The sequence below is a fragment of the Phascolarctos cinereus genome, unplaced genomic scaffold (genome assembly GCF_003287225.1).
Source record: "Phascolarctos cinereus isolate Bilbo 61053 unplaced genomic scaffold, phaCin_HiC Scaffold_726;HRSCAF=1367, whole genome shotgun sequence".
In the NCBI taxonomy this organism is placed as follows: domain Eukaryota; kingdom Metazoa; phylum Chordata; class Mammalia; order Diprotodontia; family Phascolarctidae; genus Phascolarctos; species Phascolarctos cinereus.
The window spans coordinates 223,481,587-223,498,963 of NW_027556098.1; the positions used below are offsets into that span (position 1 = coordinate 223,481,587).

General features: G+C 34.0%; 1 protein-coding gene across 1 annotated transcript in view; it reads left to right on the forward strand.

The window, feature by feature from the left end:
- LOC110211524 (sodium channel protein type 9 subunit alpha) overlaps window positions 1-17,377 on the forward strand; it is a 211,305-nt gene that overhangs the window by 100,528 nt on the left and 93,400 nt on the right. The window contains exons 3-9 of the mRNA XM_078146987.1: window positions 5,351-5,482; window positions 5,628-5,629; window positions 5,855-5,935; window positions 6,530-6,658; window positions 9,307-9,398; window positions 10,180-10,392; window positions 16,434-16,497. Coding sequence (XP_078003113.1) covers window positions 5,351-5,482; window positions 5,628-5,629; window positions 5,855-5,935; window positions 6,530-6,658; window positions 9,307-9,398; window positions 10,180-10,392; window positions 16,434-16,497 — 713 coding nt within the window. The remainder of the gene's footprint in view (window positions 1-5,350; window positions 5,483-5,627; window positions 5,630-5,854; window positions 5,936-6,529; window positions 6,659-9,306; window positions 9,399-10,179; window positions 10,393-16,433; window positions 16,498-17,377) is intronic.

Sequence of the window (17,377 nt, forward strand, 5' to 3'; positions counted from 1 at the left end):
ACTTCTAGCTAATTGAGTATAAACCTTGTGGGAATGGGACACAGGAGAAACCCCAGTGTGGCATCTGGGAGCACCAGTCAGAAAGAGCAGAACACTGAATGTGTAGATATCATGATCAATTCATGGCAAGTTGGCCAAAATGGTATATTGCTTGCCTTTTCTTTTTTTTTCAACCTGATAGTTTATATTAATCAATCAATAAGTATTTATTAAGTACTTAGCATGCGTCAGGCACTGTGATTAGCACTTTGGGATATACATGAAAGCAGAAACAATCCTTGCCCTCAAGAAGCTTACATTCTAATGGAAGAAACAGCATGACATAGGTATATTTACAAGATGCAGGGTAGAAACAAGGTAATTTTAGAGGGTGAGACACCAGTAGTTTGGGGAACTTAGAAAGCTCCTTTTGCAAAAGATCACATTATAACTGAGTCTTAAAGGAAGCTAGTAATTCTATAAAGTAGAGGTGAAGAGAGAGAGAATTCCAGTCATGAGAGACAGTACAGAAGCATGAAGTTGGGAGGTGGAGCATGATGTGTGAGGAACCCCAAATAAACAACATGGTTTGATCATAGAGTGTTGGGTGAGAGTATTGCATAAAAATCCTGGAGATGAAGCCAAGGCAAGGTTGTGAAGAGCTTCAGATGCCAAACAGAGGTATTTGTATTTGATCATAGAACTAATAGGGCAGCAAGGGAGCTAATGGAGTAGGAGAGAGAGACATAGATTTTAGGAAAAACACTTTGGAAGCTATTTTGGAACATGGATTCGAGTACATGGGGAGTTTAGGAAGGGAGGCCAGTTAGAACAGTATTGAGTGAGAGATGGTGAGAGCTGAACTAAGATAATGACTGTGTGAGTAGAGAGAAGGGGATATATAGGAGACGTACTGTGGAGATAAACATCAGAGCTCAAATTAAAGCTGACATTTCTCAAATTAAAGGGCATCTGAGCCAGTTGTTTTGTAGGGGTGGCTAGCTAGTATGGTGTATTAAGTGCTTGAGTAGGAGTCAGGAAAACCCATGTTCAAAGCCAGCTTTAAATACTTGCTAGCTATGTGATCCTGGACATATCAATTAAACTCTGCCTCAGTTTCCTCATCTGTAAATGGAGTTCATGAGAGTCTCACAGGTTTGTTGTGAGGATCAAATGAGATATTTGGTAAGTGTTTTGCAAACCTTAAAGTAGACAAATATTAGCTATTGTGAGGATGAGGATGATGATGACTTAGAGCAGGGATGGGGAACCTACAGCCTCAAGGACAAATGTGGCCCTTTAAGTCCTCAAGCTCAGCCCTTCAACTGAATCCAATTAAAGGTTCCCCACCCCTGATTTAGAATATAGCATGAAAATATTTTCAAAGATGTTTACAAAATGCAGGCTATCTCTTCAAAAAATAGATTCTTGAATATATGCTATAGACATTGTGCAGTATACATCCCTTTTCTAGAATTAAGAGCACAGAGTGATTTTTTGCCTTATTGTTAATGATGCAGAATTCCATGGACTAGACCTTAGGAAAGCATTTTAAACTGAATAGGAAGAAAAATATGCAAGGTAAAACAAAAACTATAAATAACCAAGAATTTCTAAAAATGGTTAGAGATTAAATTTAAGCATATATTTAATGGTATAGATATACTCTTATATTTAATCTACTTAATGTTTTCTTACAGTTTGTATGTTAAACTATGTTAGAATCTCCAAGACTATTTAAATTGCAGAAAAGTTGAGAGGAGACCCAAGTAGAAGATTTGCCACACCAGAACTCCCTATATACATGAAATTTTAGATCTGTTTAAAAAGGAAAATCCTTGTTACCAAATGAAAGAAATAAAATGTAGCATCATTTACATTTTGATTAAGGATAATGAAAATTTATATTCTTTGAAAGTTTTCAGTTTTCTGTCCAAATTAGAGTAATATGTTCTTCAGCCTTGTTGATTGTCACCCCCAAATAACCTGCTGGAGGAGATATGATTCTTATTTTGTCTAGTGATTATAAATTTTCTAGGGAATTTAGAAGAGGATTAAGTATCAGCTTCTGGTAGCTAAGCACTAAAAATCTGTGAATTACTCTCTGTAAAGTCTGGCCCAAATGTGTGTTTCAGCATGCAGAATAAATGTTGTTTGATGGCGGGACAAACATACGCACAATATTTGTAGGGGGAAAAGAGCAACAAAGTATAAGATAGGTCACAAGATGACAGTTTTTTTTTAACTTAAAGGAAAGCACAAGCTTAGCACATTATTAAGAAAGGAAAATTGGGGGCAGCTAGACCCTGGATTCAGGAGGATCTGAGTTCAAATTCAGCCTCAGACATATAACACTTACTAGCTGTGTGACCCTGAGCAAGTCACTTAACCCCTATTGCCCAACCAAAAAAAAAAAAAAAGAAAGGAAAATTCACACATCGTAGAAAGACCTGAAAACATTTTTTAAAATGCAAATATTTAAATTTGGCAAGCATTTTAGAAGATGCAGTGGGGAAGCTGGAAATGTCAATGTATTTACTTTTAGTAATTATAATGATTTAAATCTTGGTGGAATAATATATTAAAGGGTAGAGATGAATACATTCCCATCATGACTTTTCTAATAAGATCAAAACATTCAAAGTCATTGAAATGAAATCTTAACCCATCTTATTAGGTTCATAGTCCATATAGACATTAGGAGGACAAAGCTCTTTTCCTTTTCAAATATGGAAAGTTATATAATTGTTCCACAGGGTGACTCCATATATGTAGTATATTAAAATGAAAATAATGTAAAACCCTAATTGAAGTTCCTGGAGACAGAAAATAGAAATTGGATCAAGAACCTTGATCGATCAAGAGGATATAATGATGAGGAGAATAATGATGATGATGATTAAGTTACTGTTGTTATCTGTTGTTATTGTTCAGTACTTTCAGTCAAGTCCGACTTTTCATGACCCCATTTGGGGTTTCATTGACAAAGATGCTGGAGTGGTTTGCCATTTCCTTCTCTAGCTCGTTTTACCGATGGGCAAACAGAGTTAAGTGCCTTGCCATCTGAGGCCAGATTTGAACTCAGAAAGATGAGTCTTTCTGACTTCAGGATCAGCACTCTATCTACCCTACCACCTGTTATTATTGTTAATAACAGCAATAATAACAATTTATTGTCCCCAGTTTAATCAGCTAACACTATTGAAATGGTAATGTAGGGAAAGCTTGCTGGTGGGATACTATAGGGTAAAGACTGTATTCTAAATGATTTGTTCATTAAAGCTGGGGTTAGCAATTTTTTACCTCAGCTGATTCCTATTTTACTGTTTCCGTGACCCAAGAAATAAATTGAAAAATAATATGAGAAAAGAGATGTTGTTTGGGTTATGGTGAAATTAATCTGCTGATACAGATTTACAGATCTTTTTTTTGTTTGCTTTGTCATCAGTCCAGTAAACATTTATTAAACAACTGTTGTATACAAAGCACTGTTATGGTGCCAGGCATACAAAGACAAAAATCAAGTATCTCTTACCCTCAAGAAACTTACATTCTACTGGGGGATATAGTACATATATAAATAAAAACATATTGGGTCATTTGAAGAGTTCAGTCATTTTTCAGTGGTGTCCAACTTTCTGTGACCCCACATTGAATTTTCTTGGCAGAAATACGGGAGTGGTTTGCCATTTCCTTTTCCAGCTAATTTTACAAATAAGGAACTGAGGCAAACACGGTGAAGTGACTTGCCCAGGGTCACACAGCTAGTAAGTGTCTGAGACCAGATTTGAACTTAGGAAGATGAGTCTTCCTGACTTCAGGCCCACACTCTATCCACTGTACCATCTAGCTGCCCCGTTTTAATAAAGAAAAGAGTACTAAAAACACCTAAAGTGAGACTAGTAGTAAGATGATGATTGCTTAAGGGAAGCTTTCTATTCTCTGGGAAACAGGCTGACTCCTGTTTAACATAAGAATTGGACTAGGTAATTTCAAATGTCCCTTCATGATTTGATGCTATGTAATTTCAAATGTCCCTTCATGATTTGATGCTATGTGAGTCTATTCCAACGGCCTTTCTCAGTATGCTCTTTCTCGTTCTCACCAAATTGGAAACAAGAGAAGGCTAGTGAAGAAAGGGGAAGAAAATAACCAAAAGATCAAAATCTTTAAAAATGATAAATCCATACCCTTACACCATTCTAAATGACTTCAGGGATTGTGTAGTGGGAATATGTTTTCTCAGAGAAGAGGTTAAACATACATATTTTATTGCAAATATTGTATTTATTATATTTTCATCAGTATATTAATGTGTTTTAAGTACTTTCTGTCCAGTTAATATTATTTGATTTTCTCTTAAGACAACTAGTCATATAAAGTTGCTTAAGAAATTTAATGTCTCATTTTCTTTATGTGAAAAATAAGATGTCTGGACTAGACAATCCAAACATCCTGGCTCTAAAATTACATGAGTCTATGAAATTTTAATTTTACATTGAGGTTAGATTTGGGGGACATCGTTAAGAAGAAAAAATATTTTTACTATTAATATGGCTATATAGAAAGCTCTTATTGGCTTTTCATATAGCTATTCTCTAATAGTATATACATATGTATATATATATATGTATATATATTCAGTCATTTTTTCATTAAGTATTAATGCATTATGCTTTCAGTGATACTTGGAATACTACATCTGATTAGTTTTTTTTTCAAATCAGGAAGACAATTTTCTTCCCATAATTCATCCCAAGAATAGCAACATACCATTGTGTCTTGATTTTCCTTAACCATTAATTTTCATGAAAATTCAGCACATATTTCCTTCAAAAGTACAGTTCTCTGTTCTGGCCCATTGATAGGTCTGTGGCTAAACTCTAGATGACTTATCTGAATATACCATAGTAGTAGAGAAGAAAGTTGGATGATAAATTTAAATATAATTATTTTTACTACAAGTCATCATAATTTATTTGAATTATAAGGGTGTATCAGTCAATATCAGTTAAGGCAATCAGAGTACAGATGGAAATTCCCCTTAATTATTATCTTGTTCAGTCCCTTCATTTTGTAGATATAGGAAGTGAAACCTAGAGAGAAAAGGGAATTTGCTGAAGGTCACAAGACTAGCTAATCAAGTGAAATAATATAGACAAACTATTTTGCAAACTTTAAAGCACCATAGAAGTGTCAATTATTATTACTGTTAGTATTATAGCTAGTATTAATATTCCTTAATCTGCACTACCTGTAGTTTGGGAGACTGTCAATGATTGAAATGAATTGTCATGAATAAATAAAAGCAATGTAATTAATTTAAAATTTTAATTTTCAATTTCATACCATATTCATTTTTCTCCTTCAGACCTTCATAGTATTGAATAAAGGGAAAACAATTTTCCGATTCAGTGCCACCCCTGCCTTGTACATTTTAACACCTTTCAACCTGATTAGAAGAATTTCTATTAAGATTTTGGTTCATTCATATCCTTTTCCAGTGACTTTTTTGAGAGTATTTCTTTTAAAAACCAACTTATACTGAATGAATGGAATTATCTTTTAATCTTCAAATGATGCTTTTTCACTTTGAAACAATCACTTGCTTTAGTTTTTCAACTTGATCGAATCCAGTATCTTTTTAGATGTGCATTGACATATAGACTAAGTCAACATTTAGAGACTTTGCAAATATTTGGCATTGTATATATGTAACTGTATAAAGTGGGAGGAAAGAGAATCTTTGTGGAAAAATATTTTATCAGAGGTTTTAAATTGACATTATTTAGATAATTGTCTTAACTGAATGCATATAATGTATCTAATATGGCTTATAATACTACCTTCCTTGATTCCAACTTACCTTATTCAGCATGCTCATCATGTGTACTATCCTGACTAATTGTATATTTATGACGATGAGTAACCCTCCAGAATGGACAAAGAATGTTGAGTAAGTTTGCCCCCCAAAATGCAATGCCGAATAGTCCTTAATCTGTTCTGAATTAGAATATTCCTTAACCCTTTAGGTAAGTCATTGCCTTGTTGTTTATCTCTCCTTATGCTACAGTATTATAACTGTTAATTTTTTTCACCTTTAAGAAATAAGGATTATTATGGATATCACTGAACTATTCAGAGAGTACTTCATAGGATTTAAGCCTATGATCCTTTGAAACAAGGTGTTCAGAGAGGCTCATCTTCAATTTGGCCATTGGGTGATATATTTTTTGCCTATAATTCTCTAAAACAATGTACTAAGTTATAGAGTAGTTTACAGTCTCCATTGTGGATGGAGTGGCTGCACCAGTGAAATTATAGATTTTTGAGAAACTAACAACATATTCAATAGATTGCCCACCTTTGTCTATGGCTCATTTTAACAGAAAAGATGGACACTACAGAGATCCCATAGAATGTCCTGAGCGTTAAATTACTGCTCTAAGGAAATGGTTTATTTATACAGATTCACACCAATTCCAGCTCCTTTGATCACAGATGTTATGCTATTTTGGGTTGTAACGTTTTTGTGGATACTTGCCTTCAGGTACACTTTCACGGGAATATATACTTTTGAATCACTGGTAAAAATCCTTGCAAGAGGATTCTGTATAGGGCCATTTACTTTCCTTCGTGATCCCTGGAACTGGCTTGACTTCATTGTCATTTGTTTTGCGTAAGTATTATCAATTTTTATTTTGAAATTGCACGTATATATCTCCCATAGATCTTCAAGTTACTTGTATTTAATTCTCAGAACCTGATTGTGAAGAAAAGTAGGAACTTTGCATTATCAATTTTTCATAGCTAAAAGAGTAATGCATAGGTTGATTTTATACATTGTCCAATTTCACATACAAAACTGGAAAATCAGTCTACTGAAAATTTTCACTAAGCACATTCGGGTACCAATAAATGCATTAAAATTTCAGAAGAAAATATTTTAATAAGAAAGGAAGTCTCCAACATAGCATCCCACTGAATCAGTCATTCAGTAATCATTTATGAAGCACCTATGTGCCAGACACTGTATGAGGCATTGGTAAATAAAAAGAAAAAAATATGTAATAGTTGTGGAGTTGTGAGCACAAGGAGCTTACGTTCTCTAGGGGGAGACATGTACACAAATAAATGATAGAAGATATTTTGGGGGAGGATGGGCATCAGTAACAACTGAGGTGAGCTTTAACCTTAACCTCTGTCTTTGTCTTTCTTATTCTAACTCTGTATATTTGTATGCGTACAGATGTATGTATATATGTATATATACGTATGCATGTGTGTCTAGGATGTATCCCATATCTACAGATGTTTAAATACATGTGTGTATATATGTATGTTTATATGTATATGGTATATAGGTTTGAGCTCCCCCAAGCTATTAGTGCTATCCCCCTCAAAATAATTACCCTATATTTATGTTGTAGGTATTACTCTACAGAATGTAAGCAACTTGGGGTCAACTACTGTTTCTTTTTGTGTTTATATCCCCAGACCCTAGTGTAGTGTCTGCCACATAATTGGTGCTTAATAAACATTTATTGATTAATTAATTGATTGGGATACAATGTTGGAGGGTCATCTCCTTATTAAAAGAATTATACATATGTACAGGCATATACAGGCTTATAAATATTTAAGAACTGGTTCTCCTGGATGAGGATGGGGTGAATGTGCTCACAACACACTTAAGTTTTAAAGTTCTTTCCATCACTCTTTTAAGTTTAGAGTTCTAGACAGTTCACAAAACAATAAATCAGTCCCTGATTTTCATCATTTGTCAGTTTCCAAGGTGTAAATGCTCACGTTGGAAATTTAACAGTTGGCCCTTGAAAACTGGTTTGAGCTGGCTTAAGCATATTCCTGCATATAAACATAACAAAATAACAAGAAAACATCTTAATATGTCGTTTCATTTGGAAATGAAAATAGAAAATATATTTAACAGGAATGTATGTACATATGTATCTATATACAGGGTGTTCCAAAAGTCTCAGTGCAGTTTTAAACTATTAAAGAGTGCATACATGTATATATTTATTATCATATATACACATATATACCTACAAAGCATGCATGTTTACACTGTACATATACACATGAATGCCACAGATGCAAAATATTTCTTACATGTTCATGCATATACATGAAAACATGTTATATGTTATATGTATGTACTAACATATTATAATGCATTTATGTGTATGTGTCATACATATAATATGTATCTATATGCATGATACATTAAAATCATGTTATGTGATATTTATATATACACAATGTGTATACACAAACAAGACACCACACATTTTGATATGTGGGTGCATGCATGTTATATGTATAAATATTTTGTGTGCACATGTATACTACATATATATGCATATATATGCATGCTTTCATAGCTTAAAATTGTACTAGATCTTTGGAATATGCTATGTATATTAATAAATATATTTAGTGCCCTATAAATACTACATACACATGCATACATGCATACAGCTTAAAATTGCACTAATATAAAACTTTTGGGACAATCTATATCAATACACACACTCCTTTTTAATATTCTTTCTGTTTTAATTTCCAATGAAACAGTATTTTAAGATGTTCTTTATTGTTATTCTAAATGGTAGCATATTTAGAGTGTCCTTTGTTGAGACTTTTCTCTTTTTAATCAAATCTCATATTTGGAATTTCTTAAAATGTACTAGTACTAAAATACTGAGAATTAATTTTCTTCAGCTCTATCTATTCAGCACAGGAATGGCCATAAAACAGGATATCCTAGCTTTGATATGGTATATTTTTACCGATAAAAATATTTTTCAAGCAAATTAAGTTGTCATATTGTTAGTTTCTTTGCAGCCTATAATTATTCCTATTCAATAAATGTTATGTGGCATATAATTCATGAATAGCTATATGTTCATTTTATCTCTATTAAAATCTATTTCCTTGGTGATAATGAAAGAAACGTCCTTTCTGCTGCATGTAAAATATGACTGAGTTTTTTAAAAAAATGAATTTCAAAAACATAACGATCTCCTGGTGAAAGGCATGGGTAAGTAACATAAACTGTCTAAATTCTGAATAACTCTGGTTTAATTCTACAGGTTTTTAACAGAATTTGTAAACCTAGGCAATGTTTCAGCTCTTCGAACTTTCAGAGTCTTGAGAGCTTTGAAAACTATTTCTGTAATCCCAGGTAAGAAGTGGTTGGTGTGAAGCATTAGGCCCTTCATATCTCCAACTGTGGGTTGTCTTTTTTTGTGTGTGTGTATGAGTGTGTTGTCATTGTGTTTGTGTGTGAACTCCCTTATACAGATATGTGACAGAGTTTGTGGATCTGGGCAACGTCTCAGCGTTGAGAACATTCAGAGTTCTCCGAGCGTTGAAAACAATTTCAGTCATTCCAGGTGAGAGTGCGGTTAAACACCGAGGCTGATTTTGATGTCACTACTCATAATATCTAAAATCAGGAACCAAATAGCTGTAGATTTTTAATGAAAAGCCTTTTCAGTGCACTGGCTTTAGAGTCAAAATCAGCCTTTGAGTTTAATCAGTTATTGCATGAGTTTTGCAGAAGGTATGCAGCCCTTTGGCTTGCATCTCCATTTGAAATTTTCTTTCCTCCCAAAATTCTTTCTTTAATGTATATACATGATTGAAAATTTCAAATAGTTTTCATACTTTAGCTCTTAGTAGAATTATGAAAAACAGGATGGCACAGTATTAGCATGAGGTATTGCATGACATAGTTTTGTCAAGATGCTTTTTCTCTACAAACAACTTCTTAATTGAACGTGTATATGTTATTCACTATTATTACCAGTAAGCATCTTTATTACTGAATCATTAATATATAATTAAAGGGAGTCAGTTTGTTTGAAAAGCATTGACAGGGTGATGTTTTTCTTTACCTCAGTTTTGTGATGAAGCATGAACAAGACAGTTACTCTTCTTGGTATTCTAACAAGCATTAGTGGACTGTCTTACCCCTCATGTAATCAAGCCCTCACACTTAACACATAGACAGATATTAAGTTAAACGTTCCCCTGTCTGACCTGTTCATGTGAACAAGATGGCTTCCCTGATAGGGGAATACTGCATGTCTCCTACAACTTGTGGGGGAGAATGAGTGTGTAACGTTATGGTAGGGTACTTTATTTTACTATCATTAACACCTCTGTTTTCAGGCCTGAAGACTATCGTGGGGGCCCTGATCCAGTCGGTGAAGAAACTTTCTGATGTCATGATCCTGACCCTGTTTTGCCTCAGCGTGTTTGCTCTCATTGGGCTCCAGCTGTTCATGGGAAACCTGAGGCATAAATGTGTGCGATGGCCTCTAGAGGATAAAAATATAACCCTAGAAAACATTAATGTTCTTTGTGAAACAGAGAATTACAGAAGTAAGAAGTGCTGCTATTATTGAAATAAGACTAAAAGCATGTTTTCTGATGGGAAATAGGGAAATGCTGATTTTCTACCACGGTCAAAACTGTTCAGATGAATTGACTAGTCCAGTCAACTCGTCTGTGTGTGTCTATGTGTGGGTGTGTTTTACTTCCATTGTATGTTCGATGATAAAAATCAGCCAGGCAGTGTGGTGCAGTGGAAAGACACTGGCTCTGAAAGAAGACAACTTGGTTTCAGATCCTGCCTTTGGGATGTCTCCTCTTGTTTCCTTTCTTCCTCTTGCTCTCTTCCTTCTCCCTCTTTCCTCTCCTTTTTCTTCTCATTATTATTTTCATCATTATTGTAATACTTGAGAGGCAGCTGGTGGCACAGTGGATAGAGGACAAAGCCAAGAATCAAAAGACCTGAATTCAAATCTGGCCTCAGACATTTAACTAGTAGTGTGACCTTGAGCACAACTCACTTAACCTCTGATTTCTTCAGTTTCTTCAATTGCAAAATAGGGGGAGTAATAACCCCAGCCCATATCTGAGGTTATTTTGACCATTGAATGAGATATTTGTTTAAAAAAACAGCACAGTGTCAGGCACATACTATGCAGTATGTTATTTTCCCCCCTTCTCCCTTTTCCTTCCCTTCTCCTCTTTCCTCTAACCCTCTCCCCCACCACCATTAGATGTTTTATCTTGAGCAAGTCCCTGGGACTCCATTTCATTTTGTCCTCTATAAAATGAGAGGGTTTCACTGGATGTCCTTCAAGGGCCCTTCCAATTCAAAGGCTATAATCCTGTAATTTCAATTACATCATCAGAACAGTGATTTGGTCTTTTACGAATGGAATTTGTACATGCAAAGGGCAGCCTCAGAATGCTGACAAGAGAAAAGCCCCCAAACCCCAACCAAGTACCAAAGAGTTATAGTCAAGATCCCACAAGACTTAGCAGCTGCTGATATAAAGGATTGGTTTGGGGAATATGATATCCCCCAAAACAAAAGATTTAGGCATACCACCAAGAATGGTCTCTCAGACAAAACTGAGTATAATTCTGTAGGGGATAAATAGATATTTAATAAAATAGAGGATTTCTAAGCATCCCAAATGGAAAGACCAGAATTGAGTAGACACTTTTGAATGAAAATTTAGGAGTCAAGAGAAAGGTAGAAAGGTATACACATTTGATCAATTAGAAGGAATTATTTCAGGATGAATTATTTATATGCTAATAGGGGAGAAGAAACAAAGGTCTTCTCAATCCTGTTATCTGTAGAGAAAGTTAAATAAGTTAGGTAGAGGGCCAGAGGTGGATTTGTTTTATCTATCTATCTGTCTGTCTATTTGTCCATCTATCTATCCATCCATCCATCTATCTATCTATCTATCTATCTATCTATCTATCTATCTATCTATCTATCTATCTTTTATTTATTTGTATTTTGATTTCTTAGGAGAAGGCAGAAAGTAATAAGGGACTATCCTGAGAAGGAAATGAGGAGAAAGGGAGAAAACTCACTAATTCACATTATAGAGACACATGACAAAGACTATTTAAATATGGAGAAAGGGTTATAGGGAAGAAACATAGTATGAACTTTATTTTAATTTGAAACAAACAAAGAAGATTGAACATACAGACACATTTAGACACGGAGCATATTTCAAAAATACACTAAATACAACAAATACGTGGAGAGATGGAGGGAAGTTTAAGAAGAAAGGCAAGATAGGTCAGAGAATAATAAAAAGAAAAACGGACTTCAGCTTGAAAAGTGGGGGCCTTGATGGGAATAAAAGGAAAGGAATAAAGAGTTAGAACTCTTCCTCCCTGTATGACTTTAATCAAGTTACAAACTCAGTAGGCCTCATTTCCTCATCTGTAAAATGAGGGGGTTGGAATTAAGTGGTTCCTAATTTGTCCCTCAAGCTCTCATTTAAAACTTTAAATGCATAATTGATTGATTCGCTGCCTTAATATTCAAGATACTTTTTGATTTGAGAGACTGTCAGGTAAAGATGTTTTATTTAGATAAGTTCTGTAGTCCACAAAAAGAAGACAATTTTGAATTTATGGTCTATAAAGGCAATGTGCTGTTAGAACAGTGGATCAACTTCTTTGAATAGTATTCAACATACCATCCCTCAGAATGTTACTCCATTTAAAAACTCATCAGATTTTGCCTTTTTTTTTTTAATTTTCTGTTCTTTTCCTCAGACACCCAACATCCCAAAATGTGATCAGTTTGCCTTTAACAGCAAGCATGCTTTACTTCGCACCTAGTAGTTTGACAGTGATATAAACAAAAACAAAACAAGTAAACAAGAAGAAAACAGCACCAGCAGCAAAACGACTAAATTTATAAAATTAACATTCAATGAAAATATTTAAGAAAGCCAAAAAACTATCTGGTTAAAGCATGATGCTAATGTCAGTCCCAACTATGGTTCCAGTATGGACTGGTTAGCTTTTGAAAAGAGGGAAAAAAATCTACAGAATGTGGACTTCCTCTTGTGTTCTAGTTGTTGTTCTGTTTTTTTCATCCATGTCTGAATCTCTGACCCCATTTGGGGTTTTCTTGGCAGAGATACTGGAGTGTTTTGCTATTTCCTTCTCCAGCACATTTTACAGATGAGGAAACTGAAAAGTGACTTGTCCAAGGTCACACAGCTAGTAAGTGTGTGAGTCCAGATTTGAATTCAGGAAGATGCATTTCCTAACTCCAGGTGCAACCCTCTATCTACTGCACCATCTAGCAGTCTATCCATTGCACCACCTAGTTGCCATGTGTTCTGGTTACAAATATCATAAGGTCCTAGTTTACATAAACTAGATTTATATCTAAGATGTACTGAATTTTATAGATGAAGAACTGAGGCCTAAAAGAGGTTAAAGTGGTTTACTGAAGGTCACAGATTAAGTTACTGAACCAGGATATGAACATGGATCATAGGTGCATTGATTTAGGGCTGGGAGTGACCAGAGAGGTTACACTCTCACTCTAGTGTCCTTTCCACCATACCACGATGAATCCATACAAACCTTTATCATAACGAACTGGTAAGAATACTTAAATAGCTTGAAGCCAGACCATACCATTTTAACATATTTTATCATATTTCCACCAGATCTGTGATCCCTAGAAATGAAAGAAGACATAAATAACTAGCAAACAATACATAGAGGGCAAAAGAAACTGTGAAAATGAATATGTGTGTGTGTGTGTGTGTGTGTGTGTGTGTGAGAGAGAGAGAGAGAGAGAGAGAGAGAGAGAGAGAGAGAGAGAGAGTAAGAGAGGGAGAGAATGTGTGTATTCTTGACTTGAAAGGGAACATTCTTGGTTGCAGTACACTTGTTTAAAATAAGCTTTTTGTTTTGTGCTTGAGAAAATTTACTTAATACAATCCTTTGACACTTCAATCATATCTTCAATTAACATTTGATTGCTCTTCTATATTAGAAACATTGTGCAAGACAGTTTCTTTTCCTTCAATATTTCTGATTCTGTTATTTCCTCTGAGAAAATTTTCTCTGGATGTCTACATTTCCTTCTTAATTCTCCATCCACTAACTTTCCATGTGTTGGTTCTTGAATGTTTAAATAATAATGTTTAAGTGGTTAATTTTTAATTGTGATCTTCTAACTGAATCCAAACTAGAAAATGGGGCTTCATAGAAGAATATTTTTCACAATGATTTGTTCAAAATAGACCAAAATATTTCTTAATTATGATTAGGGCTTCTCTAGTAATCTAGGTTTGTTCAATTTTAGTCATTCCCCACTCATTTCATTGATATTTTAGGTTTGACAGGTTTTTGTGCAAGCATATTTGTATAAAATTTGTAAGATATGCTTAGCTTCCACTAAATGAATTTTGAGTTTATATTGCATAATCCTTTGTCACTCATTTATTTTATGCCTTAAATATCATTAAGGCCAGAAAGATTTGATGCACTATCAAAGGGATCGAGTTTTTTTTGTCTACTAATAGATCACTTTGCTGTATCCAACTCTTCCTTTTTTCATTGAAAAGAAATACTGAAGTTAATTTTAAAAAATCATTAAAACTCTCATGGGACCAATGATAAATGATATTCTTAATGACTATATTGTTTAGGGATTATTATAAAAATGCCCTGATCAACTTTAATTACTCTAATTTCTCTGACTCATCATTTTTCCATTTAATCAAGGAGCTTTATTTCAATGATAGATTTGCTGATAATGATCAGCAATTACTTTTTCTCATTCTAGAATATTTATAGTCCACTTAGTCCTATATTGCAACTTAAATTCACACTACTTGAACTTATAATTATGTAAAATGTGGTCATTGGTTGCAGCTCAATGGAATATGCAGCATGAATTTGTAATTTACCTCCTAACTACCTGGTTTGCAGATGCCTAGAATTCCACATTTAGAGTTTCATTCCTTTTGTATTAAACTAAACAGGGGATTTGGACCTAGTTAAATACATTTGGAAGAAATAACAATAAGACACCCAGAGAAAGAAACATGGAGTCTGAATGCAAATGGAAGCATACTTTTTGCTCTCCTCTTCCTTTGTTGTTTTATTTTATTGCTTCATTCTCATGATTCCTCCAATTAGTTCTAATTGTTCTTTACATCATGACTAATGGGAAAATATGCTTAACATGAAACTGTCCCGGGTGGGGGGAAGAAGTGGGAGGGGAAGAACATTTAAAACTTGAAATCTTATGGAAGTGAATGTTGAAAATTAAAATAAATAAAATTTAAAAAAAATAAATAACAGTAAGCTTTATCAGTCATCTATAGTAAGCTCATGTCATTTCTCTTGCTAAAAAAATTTTCAATGGCTCCTCATTGCTTAAGGAACTAAAATACTTTAGCCTACTGTGAATGAAATGATCAGATCCTTTCTAGAAAATAGAGTGTATATCTATCTATCCAACTGTCTGTCTGTCTGTCTGTCTATCTATCTATCTATCTATATCTATATCTATATCTGTATCTATCTATCTATCTATCTATCTATCTATCTATCTATATAATGTCTTTGACTATAGCCATATAGATGTTTCTACATCTATAAACGAGGCAGTGTAGCATAGTGGTGGTCTTAAGACAAGATAAGTTCTGAATCCCACTCATACACCCAGAGAGAGTCACTTAGCTTCTCACTGCACGAGATAAATCTCTAAGACTATTATTGCCAAAATAGCCTGTATAACCAATATAACCATTTTTGGTAGAAGGGATTTTCATACCTTTGAAAGTTTATTCTCATTCTCTGTCATGCCTCTTTAATCTCAAATATGTATGAATACACATATAAATATATATTTATATTTTATATATTATTTATTATATATAAAATTAATATAATACAATATTATTATGACATTACATTGTATATATACATTATATTATATAACATATATTTTATTATATTATATGTTAATTATATATAATTTAATTATATTGTGCATTATTATATTATATAATACATGTTATATATTATATAATATAGTATATATTGTATATAATACAAATTATATGTAATTTATCTATTATTACATCATATATGACATGTTGCGCATATAGCCATGTGTGCATGTATGTGTGCATATATGCACACACATATGCACATACATACATGATAGGGGGTAATTTGAAAACACAGGGACTGGAGCTGTGAATTCATTGGTGTAGCAAACTATGTGCATGTATGTGTAATAGAGAGACTGTGTTCACATTTATATGTGCATATGGACATGTATATATTCAAACAAAAAGTGCATATATTATGTGTATATGTATGTTTATATATGCAAATATATATACACATATCCATACACACAGACTTGAGGAAAGAGGCTAAGGAATAAATATCACCAAAGAGGAAAAAGGAAAAAGGAATGATGTCACAACTTTAGAAAATAAAACTTTGCCAGTTTCACGTCTTCCTTCTTACATCTCCCATTTCTGTACTTTTATAACGTGTTAACTCTGTATACTTATTTAGTTAAGGTACTTTTTTATATTCTTCCTAAACAGGCTATTTCTATCATTTGGAAGGACAAAGGGATGCTCTTCTTTGTGGTAATGGCACTGATGCAGGGTAAGTGATGAATTTTCGCTGTACAAGCTACAAGTGGACATACAATGCAAATCAATCTGGGGACCAGAACCATTGTCCAGGTCCCATTTTATTTCATATATCTAAGGTTCTAATAAATGAAAGTTATAATAATAATAAAATTGCATGCTTTAAAATTATACACATAGGCAAAAGTTGAAATATGATATAAATTATCTCCTTTAGTTTATTGGGATTTTTTTTTCCTTCTGCCCTTTACTTGGAGGGCTGATAATGTGGGGCAGAATCCTTTTGTTAGAGTAAACTCTGAATGGTAGTGATATGGTTTCAGACTCTCCTGGAAAGAAATGGGATGGTGTCTAGGATAACTATAATTGCTCCTTCCACTCCCTGGCCCTTCATGTATTACTTCTGTGGACCTGACTGCCATAAAGCTATGCTTACTCTAAACTAATGGAAAGCATGGCTTTGGGTTAATGACATTTACAAATAGAGACCATGGTGTTATGCTTTTTCCATCTTATTATATACATTGTACAGTGTTCTGTGCATAGAAGGCACTGAATCAATTTGTTGAATTGCCTGCTACTAGATGCCTCAGCACTTGAACATTTGGCAGTCAAGGACAGCTTAATAAAAATTTAATGCATTTCAATACATTAAGTCTGGTACCAGGCCTATAGGTGAATCCTTTCCAGCTTTGTGTAAGAAAAACCATCCAGCTTATGCTGGAGACTGCTGGCCTAGCCTTCAAGAAAGTTTAAAGGCTTGACAAGAACCTTCATGAGGCAAATTGATTATTTGAACCTCTCTGTGAGGCATGGATCACCCTCAAAACTAACTCACTCTGAGCCTTTTGCTATTAAGTTTCTGCTTTGGATAAAGGCATATTTATTTAATT